At 44.5% G+C, this 13641-nt stretch overlaps 1 protein-coding gene across 1 annotated transcript in view; it reads left to right on the top strand.

The window, feature by feature from the left end:
• SHC4 (SHC adaptor protein 4) overlaps positions 1-13641 on the top strand; it is an 87110-nt gene that overhangs the window by 60259 nt on the left and 13210 nt on the right. Inside the window, exon 7 of the mRNA XM_066592619.1 lies at positions 6742-6859. Coding sequence (XP_066448716.1) covers positions 6742-6859 — 118 coding nt within the window. The remainder of the gene's footprint in view (positions 1-6741; positions 6860-13641) is intronic.

Here is a 13641-nt window from a genome sequence, read left to right as displayed (position 1 = left end):
GTAATCATACTGACCCATACAATAAAAATATCAGGTCGTCTTTGTTGCAGTTTGTGCAGCGTAGAAACAGGACGCACTGAAAGATGGTGGAATGTCGTTTTTTTCCATTTCTCTCCGCTAAGAATTTTTAAAAAGTTTTTCAGTACATTATATGGTACAATAAATAGTGCTATTGAAAAATACAACTCGTCCCGCAAAAAACAAGCCCTCATACAGCGACGTCGATGGATAAATAAAGGAGCTACGATTTTTTTAAAGGGAGTAGGAAAAAACAAAAATGGAAAAAAGCAAAAAAGCCTAGTCAGTAAGGGGTTAACCATGGCAGTGCAGTGTAAATAGCAGCCGTTCAGTATTGAACAGCCACTATGTTAACTGAATGGAAAAAGGCGGGGGAGAGCGAGGAGTGAAATTTCCTCCTGCCTCCCTCCAGCGATACTTGCTCCCGTGCAGGTGCACAGGAGCTAGCATGTGTGGGGACGGGTGTTGGGCATTGTTTGCTCGACATTCATCCCATCTAAATGGGGCTTTATTCTTTGGTCCTAGCTGGGAAGAAGAGTAAGGTTAACCCATCATGCACTGCCGGAGTACAATAAGGTAACATGTATACATATACACACATGGCTCCTACCCAACCTGGCACTATAGCTAATGTTATTCAAATCATAAATGGGATAACAGTGTATTATAAGAGCCATGAGAAGACAGAATGAAGGATGTAGTATATGGACTATGAGAGGAGAACTGTGAGGGGAGGAAAGAAAGGCATAAGGGTGTACAAGGCAAGGTATCTGGAGGACAGTATAGGACAGTGGGGTAAGATACTTATCAGCCTGTTGTTTCGTAGTGTGGTGGCTTCTTCTCTTTCCTCCTTCCTTTCTTCTATTTCATCCCCTCTCTAGATACTCTTTTTATACACATTTAGCCATTGACTATAATGTGTCCTGTCCTGATTGGCCATCTCAAAGCATGATTGTGTATTTTCAGATAGATTACGTTTGTATACTCCAAATAAGGCCAATGACACACCACCATATTCCTGGATGCAATTTTGTATTTGTAATGCAGACATGTGTCCTGGCCTGACTGCGAGTTTCTAACCTGAAACCCAAGCATCGTAGGAATCTATCACACCCACAGTTTGGGTCAGGAGACCCGCGGTCAGATGCGGAAACACATCCATATTACAGAAACAAAATTAGGTTCAAAATATGATGGTGTGCGACCGGCCAAATCAGAGCGGGACATTGTTTCTGGCATTTATGACAACTCTTGCCTATAAGGGTTACTAGGGTTACCTAGTGCTCCCTTCTTTCACCTTGTACTTTTATTATTAGCTTTTACCTTATAGTGTGCACAGCGATAGAAAACACTGTGTTATCAAATATAACAGATCTATTGACTAATTGAACCAGACTAATTGCATCAACTTCTGATATGTGTTCTATGTTCTGTTGTGAATATGTGACATATGGTTATATGAGATTTTCACATCGTTGAACTCTATTTCTTTACATTTTACACAGTGTGCCAACTTTTGGGGAATTGGGGTTGTATATATATTCATCTATCTATTTATCTATCTATCTATTAGAAATGAGCGAGCACCAAAATGCTCGGGTGCTCGTTGCTTGAGTTGAACTTTCCATAATGCTCAAGAGCTCGTTTCGAGTAATGAACCCCATTGAAGTCAATGGACGACTCGAGCATTTTTGTATGGGACCGATGCTCCGCATAGGTGATGACTTGTCAAACACCAGAAAACATCAGAAAGTCATGAAAACACCACAGAAACGGATAGGGAAGGGCAGGGGCAGCATGCATGACTGCATCTGAGGCTCCCAGGTCCCACTATTAAGCCAAAATGGGGGGAAAGAGTCTGGCATCACCCCCCTAACAATTAACTTAGGACAAACCATCATTAGCAAGGCACACGCGCTGGCATATCTTAGCTAAGCACCACACTACCTGCAACAAAGGACAATCACTGCCTGTCGGTGACACCACTGCCTCTTCTTCTAGGTTACATGCTGGCATTGCTGTCCAATAGGTGGACCCTAGTAACATTTCTGTAGCAAAACTATAGGCGGAACCCTGTAACATTTCTGTAGCAAAAGTATAGGCAGACCCCTGTAATATTTCTGTAGCAAGAGTATAGGCGAACCCCTCCAACCATTCAGTAGAAAAGGTATAGGCAGACCCCAGTAATATTTCTGTTGCAAAATTATAGGCAGACCCCAGTAACGTTTCTGTAGCAAGAGTATAGGCGGACCCCAGTAACATTTCTGTAGCAAAAGTATAGGCAGACCCCTGTAATATTTCTGTAGCAAGAGTATAGGCGAACCCCTCCAACCATTCAGTAGAAAAGGTATAGGCAGACCCCAGTAATATTTCTGTTGCAAAAGTATAGGCAGACCCCAGTAACGTTTCTGTAGCAAGAGTATAGGCGGACCCCAGTAACATTTCTGTAGCTAAAGTATAGGCAGACCCCTGTAACATTTCTGTAGTAAGAGTATAGGCGAACCCCTCAAACCATTCAGTAGAAAAGGTATAGGCAGACCCTAGTAACATTTTAGTAGCCAAAGTATAGGCGGACCCCAGTAACATTTCTGAAGCAAGAGTATAGGCGGATCCCACTAACATTTCTGTAGCAAAAGTATAGGCAGATCCCAGTAACATTTCTGTAGCAAAAGTATAGGCGAAGCCCTGTAACATTTCTGTAGCAATAGTATAGGCGAACCCCAATAACATTGGTGTACCAAGAGTATAGGCGAACACCTGTAAAAATTTGTTTACCAAGAGTATAGGCGAAGCCTGGAAAAATTAGTTTGCTAACAGTGTTGGCAATGGCCTGGAAAATTGGTGTACCAAGAGTACAAGTGTACCCCTGAAAAATTGCTCAACCGTGAGGGCAGGTGAAACCCACAAACATTTTTTGAAGATACAGCTTGCTATTGGTTAATTTGTAACAGAGCCTGGAGGCAGCCCTCCACAAAAATTGGTTTAAGTTTAACATTTAAAACTTTAAAAACTGATAGAACTTTTAAAAGTTTTAAACAGAGCATTTTGGGCCGCATAGAAATTGGCATTTCAGCGTGATGACATGCTGTTTTAGGAGGAGGAGGAGTAATAATATCCGAGAGGGATACACAAAGCTAATTTTCCCCTTTTTGAGGTGATAGAGGATGCATTTTTCTCCTATTTATCCACTGCTTTCCAGACTCTGACTGGGTCCCAGCCTCCACCAAATTCACCCAGTGTGCCGTCAGGGAGCTATAGTGGCCCTGCCTGCCAGTACTTGTCCACGTGTCCGTGGTTAAGAGGACCTTCCAAGTAACCGCGTTGGTGAGGGCACGATTTATGTTGCGGGAGACGTGCTGGTGTAGGGCTGGGACGGCACACCGGGAAAAATAGTGGCGACTGGGGACCGAGTAGCACGGGACCGCCGCCACCATCATGTTTTTGAAAGCCTCCGTTTCCACAAGCCTGTACGGCAGCATCTCCAGGCTGATTAATTTGGCAATGTGCACGTTTAAAGCTTGTGCATGCGGGTGGGTGGCGGCGTATTTGCGCTTTCGCTCCAACGCTTGTGTTAGCGACAGCTGAACGCTGTGCTGAGAGACATTGCTGGATGGAGTGGAGGACGGTGGAGGTGAGGTTGTGGGTGCAGGCTGGCAGGTGCTCGTGCCTGTGTCCAGGGAGGGGGATTGGATCTGTGTGGCAGGTTGGGGCACAGGTTAAGAGGCAGTGGTGTGACCTGGAGGTGGTGAATGGCCTTCGTCCCACCTTGTGGGGTGCTTGGCCATCATATGCCTGCGCATGCTGGTGGTGGTGAGGCTGGTAGTGGTGGCTCCCCGGCTGATCTTGGTGCGACACATGTTGCACACCACTGTTCGTCGGTCGTCTGCGCTCTCACTAAAAAACATCCACACCTTTGAACACCTAGCCCTCTGCACAGAGGCTTGCCGCGAGGGGGTGCTTTGAAAAACAGTTGGGGGATTCATCGCTCTGGCCCTGCCTCTACCCCTGGCCACTCCACTGCCTCTTCCAACCTGTCCTGCTGCTGCACTTGCCTCTCCCTCTGAAGCCCTGTCCTCAGTAGGCTTAGCAAACCAGGTGGGGTCAGTAGCCTCATCGCCCAGCAGCTCTTCCTCCGAATCCTCTGTGCGCTCCTCCCTCGGACTTACTGCCCTTAATACTACCTCACTGACTGACAACTGTGTCTCATCATCATCCTCACCCACAAAAAGCTCTTGAGACAGTTGCCGGAAGTCCCCAGCCTCATCACCCAGACTCCGGGAACTTTCCAAAGGTTGGGCATCGGTCACGACATACTCCTCAGGTGAGAGAGGAACCGTTTTTTCCCACTCATGGCATGGACCCGAGAACAGTTCCTGGGAGTCTGCCTGCTCAGAATATGTCATTTTCATGGAGTGAGGAGGCTGGGGGGAAGGAGAAGCAGCCAGAGGATTCAGAGTTGCAGTCCCTAGGCCAGGAGTAGTGGACCGCGTAGAAGACTGGGTGGTCGATACATTGCTGGATGCGTTTTCTACCATCCACGACAGGACCTGCTCGCACTGCTCTGTTTGTAATAAAGGTCTACCACGGGGACCTGTAAATTGTGATATGAAGCTGGGGGACCCAGAAACTTGCCTCTCTCCTAATCCCGCAGCAGCCGGCTGTGATTCACCACGCCCAGGAACTCGTCCTGTGCCCACACCCTCACTTGGATGCCCGCGTCCGCGTCCTCAACCCTAACCCCTACTCCTCATCATGGCGGATTAAGAATAGAGCAGGGCCAAAATAAATTACCCCACTGTACAGCGCTGACAACTGTGGCTAATTCACTGCACACAGAGACTTGTAGATAGCGGAGGCTCTATGCTGTGACTTAAAAAAAATTAACCCGCTGTCTTACGCTGATACCTAGGGGTAATTTACAGCTCGCAGAGACTTGTAGATAAGAGAGGCTGTGTGGAGTGGGAGAAGACTCTAAAGCCAGTGGATAGTGCTGGTAACTGTGGCGATCTCGACCCCACCAAGGAAAGGGTATTGTGAGACGCTCTGCACAGTGGCAGAGCTGAAATAGTTTGCAGTGGCCCAGGAAATATTACAGCACTGTTTAGCGGTGAGACCTCTATCTAATGCACTGCAGACACAGCGGTAGAGCTGAAATAGTTTGCAGTGGCCCAGAAAATATTAGAGTACTGTTTAGCAGTGAGACCTCTTTCTAATGCACTGCAGACATAGAACGGTATAACTGAAATAGTTTGCAGTAGGCTAGGAAATGTTAGAGTGCAGTTTCACAGTGAGAGCTGCTTGTACGGCACTGCAGGCTGAGAACGCTATTACGGAAATGCGGGAAACAGACCTAGATACGTAATACAAAACTTGGCGCACTACTGCTCCCACCCAGCCACAACTGTAAAGCACACGGTCAGATGTAGCCCTAAGACGGACCGTTGGGGTTCTTGTACAGAGGATCAGGACTGTATAACTTTCCCTATAGAAATCCCTGTGTCCCTAAACTCTGCGTTATGCACTGCAGACTGAGAACGGTATAACTGAAGTCGTTTGCAGTAGGCTAGGAAATGTTAGAGTGCAGTTTCACGGTGAGAGCTGGTTGTACGGCACTGCAGGCTGAGAACGCTATTACTGAAGGGCTGGGAAGGGGCCTAGATGTGTAATACAAAAATCGATGCATTACTACTCCCAGCCAGCCACAACTGTAAAGCACACGGTCAGATGTAGCCCTAAGAAAGACCATTGGGGTTCTTGCACAGAGGATTAGGAGTCCTGTAAAACTTTCCCTATATAGGCAGCTCTGTCCCTAAACTCTGCGTAATACACTGCAGACTGAGAATGCTGTAGTAGTTTGCAGTAGGCTAGGAAATGTTAGAGTGCAGTTTCATGGTGAGAGCTGGTTGTACGGCACTGCAAGCTGAGAATGCTATTACGGAAATGCGGGGAACAGGCCTAGATGCGTAATACAAAAGTTGGTGCACTACTGCTCCCAGCCAGCCACAACTGTAAAGCACACGGTGAGATGTAGCCCTAAGAAGGAACATTGGGGGTTCTTGCACATAAAATCAAGACTATATAACTTTTCCTATAGAAGTCGCTGTGTCCACACTGTTTCCTTAGTTCCCATTCACTTAAAGGGGTTGTCCCGCGCCGAAACGGTTTTTTTTTTTTTCAACCCCCCCCCCCCCCCGTTCGGCGCGAGACAACCCCGATGCAGGGACTTAAAAAAAAAACAGCACAGCGCTTACCTGAATCCCCGCGCTCCGGTGACTTCTTACTTACCGGTTGAAGATGGCCGCCGGGATCCTCTCCCTCCGTGGACCGCAGCTCTTCTGTGCGGTCCATTGCCGATTCCAGCCTCCTGATTGGCTGGAATCGGCACGTGACGGGGCGGAGCTACACGGAGCCCCATTGAGAAGAGAAGAAGACCCGGACTGCGCAAGCGCGTCTAATTTGGCCATTAGACGGCGAAAATTAGACGGCAACCATGGAGACGAGGACGCCAGCAACGGAGCAGGTAAGTGAAAAACATTTTATAACTTCTGTATGGCCAATATTTAATGCACAATGTACATTACAAAGTGCATTAATATGGCCATACAGAAGTGTATAGACCCACTTGCTGCCGCGGGACAACCCCTTTAAATACAACTATACATATTTACCAACAGGAAAAGGATGCTGAGATTTCTGGTAACAATTTGTGCTTCATTTTTATAGCTTGTCACATTCTGGAATGCCCAAATAGCAAAGCTCAGGAGGTGATCAATACAATTGGGCAGGCTTTCGAACTGCGTTTCAAACAGTTTTTGAAGAGTCCATCCTTCATAGAAGAAAGGTAATTACTGCTCTGAATATGTGATTTGGAACCTAAATGTGGCTCTTGGACCCTTCCATGTAGCTCACCAACTGTTAGCAATTTATTATACTATTGTGCAGTAGTATCAGCAGGTATGATGTATCAGCACATGCCACCAGGGTCAGAACTATATGAGTGGCAGGCGCAGAAAACAGGGACTTGTCATTTTTGTTTGTTTGTTTCATTGTCCATTTGTACTGCTTTTGTAATTATTTGTAAATTCGATAATAAATGTAACATCTATTGACACTGGTCATAACTTTGATGTGGATCAATGGCACATTATATTTAACCCTTTCCAATCCTCTGTCTGATGTCTGAAGACATTATGATTTAAGGCTATACAGCTCTGATGTTGGAAGACGTTCGTCAGGGTTCTCTTACTGTATATTGCCAGCCTCACTGCTGTCAGAGCCTATCCAACGTGTCACCTCATGCAGTACTGGTTTTAGCCAGCAGATAGCGCTGTTGTATAACAGCAGAAAAAGAGTAAGCCCCCCCTAGGAAAACCAGGATACAAATTGGATTGGAAAGTGTGAAATGTATCTATCAGTCTTATTGGCAGTATATATCAGTATTTTTATTATGACTACTGTGGTTTGCAAGTTTTCAATAATGTCAGTGTAGGCAGCCCACTAAGAATATGGAATCCAGTTTTTCCTACTACCATATAGCATCTGCTTAAACCACAGGATGAGTTTACAGAGAATAGATACTTAAGGGATTCTGTAAGGAGCCATGTTACAGGGAATAATATAAAGCATATAATAGTTTTTTATTAAAAATTCTTTCACCATTATTTATAATAGCCTCCATAGATCATCATGGCTGCGTGTATGCATTGCACACTATATGCCGTACATGGTCCCTTCCAAAATAAACCTACTTTTGCATGTAACATGGCAGTACATAACCTTAAAAAAAATATTCACTTTAAGGGTGCCTACCCACTAGCTTTTTTTTCCGCTGCGAATTCGCTGCGTTTTCCAATTGTCAATGGGACATTCTAATGTTAAAAACGCAATACAACGCAACGCAACTTGCGTTTTTGGTGCATTGCGTTTTTAACATTAGAAAGTCCCATTGACAATTGGAAAAAAACCACAGCGAATTTGCAGCGGGAAAGAAACGCTAGTGGATAGTCACCCTAATAATGGAGATTGTTTGATTAATGTTTAGTTGATTCTGAAAGTAGTGTTATACTGGCCCACCACACCATTGGCAGTGGAAAGCTGGTGGCATATGCAGAGTCTACGGGGAAATACAGAAACAGCCAACTCTTGTGCTATGTGAAGCATTTTTAAAGTATACTCAGTAAGCGTAATATTTCAATAGAAATCTACTGCGCCATATCTGTTGTGCCATAATTTTTTCTCTAAAAGATCATATATATATATATATATACACATACACATATACATACACACACACACACACACACACACACACACACAACTTGAAACTTCTGGACCCCCATGCAAAATCTGTAACAGGGCCCCAAATATAATGTTTTATTCAAAGTACTTGGTTCCCTGTATGCAAAAAGTGGTCCTATGAACCCCCTAAGGCTCCGGGGCCCGGGTTCAACCGCATCCTCTGCATCACCTATAGTTACGCCCCTACATACACACCTTTTTAGCGTTATACAGATATTACCATTTTTTCCCAAGAAAATTTGATATTTTCAAAGAATGAAAAAAGATTACACAGTTTATTTCTGATATTTATTATATATTTCCAAAAGCACATTTACAAAGTATAATATAGATCAGCATTCATACAAATTGAGAACATCCACGAGTTTAGGATCCATGCACACCGCCTTTTTTCCCGTCCGATTCTCGGACGGGAAAAAAAAAAAAAAAAAAAAAAAAAATCGGACTGAAGATTGGGCATAAATAACACCCATTCATTTGAAACATGGGCTTTTTCTTCTCCGACTGAGGGCAGATTCAGACGAGGGAGTTACCCTGCGTACAAGGCAGGGAGAAGAAGACAGCGGCCCTAGTTAGGCATTTAATTGTCATGGTATTCCACGGGGAGGGAGCAACACGCAAATGACAGTACAGATAATGCAGTGCCATCACCTAGCGATGACGTGGATCCCGCGCCTTTTCCGCAATAATGATTGCGGAAGGGTTGCAGGGGAAGGACGGCGTCCATTGACTACAATGGAAGCCATCCACACGTAAACCACACAGAATCACAGCATGCTGCGATTTCTCCTCCACAAGTGGAAAAATCGCAATCAATTTCCGCTCGTGGGCAGGAAATCGCGTTTTGCCATTGCATGCTATGGGCGACATTTGCTGTGGAATCCAATGGCGGACGCCTGTTCCGGATTCTGCAATGCAAATCTGCCCGTGTGCAGGCGGCCTAAGAGAGAGGAAATGCTTTTTTCCCCCTCACCGTTCTGGGAAATAAAATACAGACATTTCCACTGCATGTTTCTTGGAGCGGTTTCAGAGCCCTTGCCAATGAAAATAAGCCGTGTTTGTATTTTATCACATTTAAAAAAAACTTTATCTTCCATGGAGAATAATACGGAAACTGAGAAATCCTTGGAGGCCACAGAATGCTGTAATGGAAGATGATAAGGGGTTTTACATAAAACCTTCCAGATGTGGCAATTAACAAAAAAAATGACATTGACATCGTAATTCTTGAAGAAAAAAAATGTGATAAAATAATATCTGAATACAATGTAATCAGAAAGGGGAATACCACCAACAGTGATCTCCTCTGATCAAATACATTCCCTAGAACAATATATTTCAGACTTTCTCCCACTGCCAGTGATATACATACTCATTATCATTTTGGTCCCCCAAAGTCTTTCCAGACAGATCATCTGTTGTAAGTATTTTAAAAGAAAACTATCTTGTCTAGACATCTTCCCTCAAAACTGCAGGAATGATTCTGTTGTAAACTGGATGTTTAACCCAAGATATCTCCTTAGGAATCTTTAGCATTCAGATTATTAAGAGGCTCTACCACAATGAACACCAATGATGCAGAGAGGACATCTACCAGTCCCATGTGTATGCATTCCTACGTTGTGGACATGCTTGATGCAAAAAATACACAAGCAGAGGAAAAGTTTCTGAGATCTTGTGGAATTGCTAATTCATTGCAAAATTGAGAACATGTAATGCATAACCCATAGGTTATGTTCTCACAGAGTTTCTCCACTACATTCAATGTATGCGACAGAAAAACTAACAACATAAATTCTGAATGTATCCTATAGACCCGATAGATGCCTTAAATGTGTCATTTTGGAATCTGCTGGGCACATACAGTGCAAAAACTTATAGTGCATCTTTCTTTTTATTGTAATGACAGCAAATGGTTGATCTATACTACTGTATGCATATAACGTCCCCTAATTCAGAGGTTTCCATCGGAGGTATTCACCTGGGGTATTTCCTGATATACACCTCCGCCAAGATTCATTACTGTTACGTGTGCTGCTGAGACATGTTGTACTATTGTGATTCCAGCAGCACAGCACTCTCAGGGTTAATGATTGAGCTGGCTGGGTGTGGTACAGTCTGCTAGCCAATCCCCTGGATCTGTGCTCACATATAAACCCAGCTCCTGGTAATACTGCTAGTCCCTACACTAACCAGGAGTCCAGCAGAACCGGACACCGTTCACACCACACGCTGCAACAGGACAGGACACAGATAGCAGGACACACAGCAAACTAACACAAAACTGACAGAATTTAAACGTACAAATGGACATGAACCAGATTACACTGCAAACTCCACCAGACAAGCATTCATGACTACTCACCTTAGTGGCCATACAGACTGACCAGGAGCTGGGTTTATATGTGAGCACAGATCCAGGGGATTGCCTAGCAGACAGTACCACACCCAGCCAGCTCAATCATTAACCCTGAGAGTGCTGTGCTGCTGGAATCACAATAGTACAACATGTCTCAGCAGCACACGTAACAATTACAAGATGCAAGTGAATCTGCTGGTGTGGAATTACGTATTAGGCTTACTGCAGATTTTGATGCAGAATTGCAGGCAGATTTAACCCATTTTCAATTCTGCATCAAAATACACATGTAGACCTGCTGATTTTGGTGTGGAATTTACCACGTGTTGCAGTGGAAATTACACCCTAAGGAGACTTGATCTTGTGAACATTTGTTTGCTTATACTATGTAGTGCAATACTTCGGTATTACAGTACTGTACATGATATTTCTGCAGGTAATCTATTGAGACGTGCCACAGGCATATCTCTATAGGCATAAATATATGGCAGCCTCTATAAGCAGAAATACATGGCAGCCCTACGGGGTTTTAAGAAGGCCCCTGATTGCCATGACACTCGTACTGCAACCCACAATCTCATTGTGAGGTGCAGTTTGGGCCCCTCCAAGGGACAATCAAGTCATTAAAAGGATTAACAGATGAGATCAGTGTTATCTCTGTTTAAGGATGTTAATCGGTACTGTTAGCTGTCAAAGATGGCTGATACCCACCGTCTATGGAGAGGGCTCGGCTCCCAAGTGTGCCCCATACACAGACACCTGGCATGCCCTGTGTGTGTACTGACACCATTTAATATACCATATAATGTTTTTTTTCATCCTTTCATTATTGAATTCTAATATATTTTAGCCATATACTTATTTCCTGTTGCTTGTATATTTAATGGGGTTTTCAGATGCATTTAATGAACTGAATAACTTTTATCAATTCTTTTTTGCCCTAAACACTATATTTCTCTAACCCTACAATATATATATCACCCTCTACGATATGTAAATCTCCCCACACTACCTTCTCTGTTCCCACAAATATTATTATATAATAACCAGACTATATCAATCCCCCACAGTATATAAATCCACTTACTATATATCTCCCCAAGTATATATCCTTCACTTCTCCCCCCACACACTCATCGTCAAAGAGATCACGCATCTAGAAAGAGTTGTTGTTTTTCTGCATGCGGTTACATTTTAGACAGATATGCAGAGTTGTGGAATAATTAGATGAACAGTCTTGCCACCTGAAGACCTAAAAGTAATTCCACCCTGTACAAAAAGGCTCTCAGAGGCTACTTTTTCTGCTTGCACAGAGCTTGTTAACCACTAGACATGCCTGTATGATGCAATCAAAGAAGTTTCGCCCAGTTAACAGAGTTTGAAAGGAGGCTCATTATTTGAATGTGAAAAGCTGGATGGTTGCCCGGGCCGTTCTGACCAGACTGTTAGGAGGTGTTGGGACTAGAGGGCACACACACAAGGCGACCGGGCTCAGGATTCCCTCGAGAGACCAGCAGTAGAGAGTATCATCTAATCATCCAACTGTTTCATTGTCCGCCATCCTCGGCACCCATTATGTGTACTGCCTTTGACACTCACCGTTGCCTCCGTTTGCAGTGGTATCGTGAATGATGAAACTAGACGCTACGGAATGGAACTGAGTTGTTTTCAGCGACTAATCAAATTTTAGTTTGGGCACTGACAACAGCAGTGTTCTTATCTGGAGACCTCGGGGTGAGCGCCTTAAGGGCTCCCACACACTTGCGATTGCGTTTTTTGTTAACGCGATTGTCAATGGGACTTTCTAATGTTAAAAACGCAACGCAATGCACCAAAAACGCAGTTGCGTGTTGCGTTTTTTTTTACAATAGAAAGTCCCATTGACAATCGCTTTAACAAAAAACGCAATCGCAAGTGTGTGGGAGCCCTAATCCAGTCTTTGCTGTGCAGTGACACACTACACCCACTGCTGGTGTGATGGTCTGTGGGTCATCGCATATGACAGTCCATCACCCCTAGTAGTAGTATGAGGGACAATGACAGCTCAGATATGTTCAGGACTACCTGTGTTGCCTATCATGACAGGGCTTCCAAGAGGCATTTTCCATCAGGATAATGCTCGACCGCACACATAAGGGGGTCCCAGGAATGCCATCACAACAGTGCCACACTTCCGTTAACTGCCCGGTCAGCAGATTTATCACCAGTAGAACATGTATGGCACAATCTGAAACGCCAACATCGACAGCCAACAAGTTTGCAAGATATAGAGACTCAGCTACAGTAAATGTGGACGGATATGCTGCAGGATACCATGCTAACCTGTATGCCTCCATGCCCGCCCGTATCACGTCTTGCATCCAAGCTAGAGACGGTACAACAGGGTACTAGAGCCTCCATGACCATCCGTATCATATCTTGTATACAAGCTAGAGGCGGTACAACAGGGTACTAGAGCCTCCATGCCCATCCGTATCACATCTTGTATACAAGCTAGAGGCGGTACAACAGGGTACTAGAGCCTCCATGCCCACCCGTATCACATCTTGCATCCAAGCTAGAGACGGTACAACAGGGTACTAGAGCCTCCATGCCCATCCATATCATATCTTGTATACAAGCTAGAGGCAGTACAACAGGGTACTAGAGCCTCCATGCCCATCCGTATCACATCTTGTATACAAGCTAGAGGCGGTACAACAGGGTACTAGAGCCTCCATGCCCATCCGTATCATATCTTGTATACAAGCTAGAGGTGGTACAACAGGGTACTAGAGCCTCCATGCCCACCTGTATCACATCTTGTATACAAGCTACAGGCGGTACAACAGGGTACTAGAGCCTCCCTTCAAGTGTTCAGTTTTCCACATTAAATAATCCTTTTGCACAGATATTGTAACTACTTATATCAACGTTAAAATCACACATTAAGTTTCATTCCATTCCGACAACTCTTTCTAGGTACT

This window comes from Eleutherodactylus coqui, chromosome 2 (assembly GCF_035609145.1).
Source record: "Eleutherodactylus coqui strain aEleCoq1 chromosome 2, aEleCoq1.hap1, whole genome shotgun sequence".
In the NCBI taxonomy this organism is placed as follows: domain Eukaryota; kingdom Metazoa; phylum Chordata; class Amphibia; order Anura; family Eleutherodactylidae; genus Eleutherodactylus; species Eleutherodactylus coqui.
This window is presented reverse-complemented; position numbering and strand designations above follow the sequence as displayed.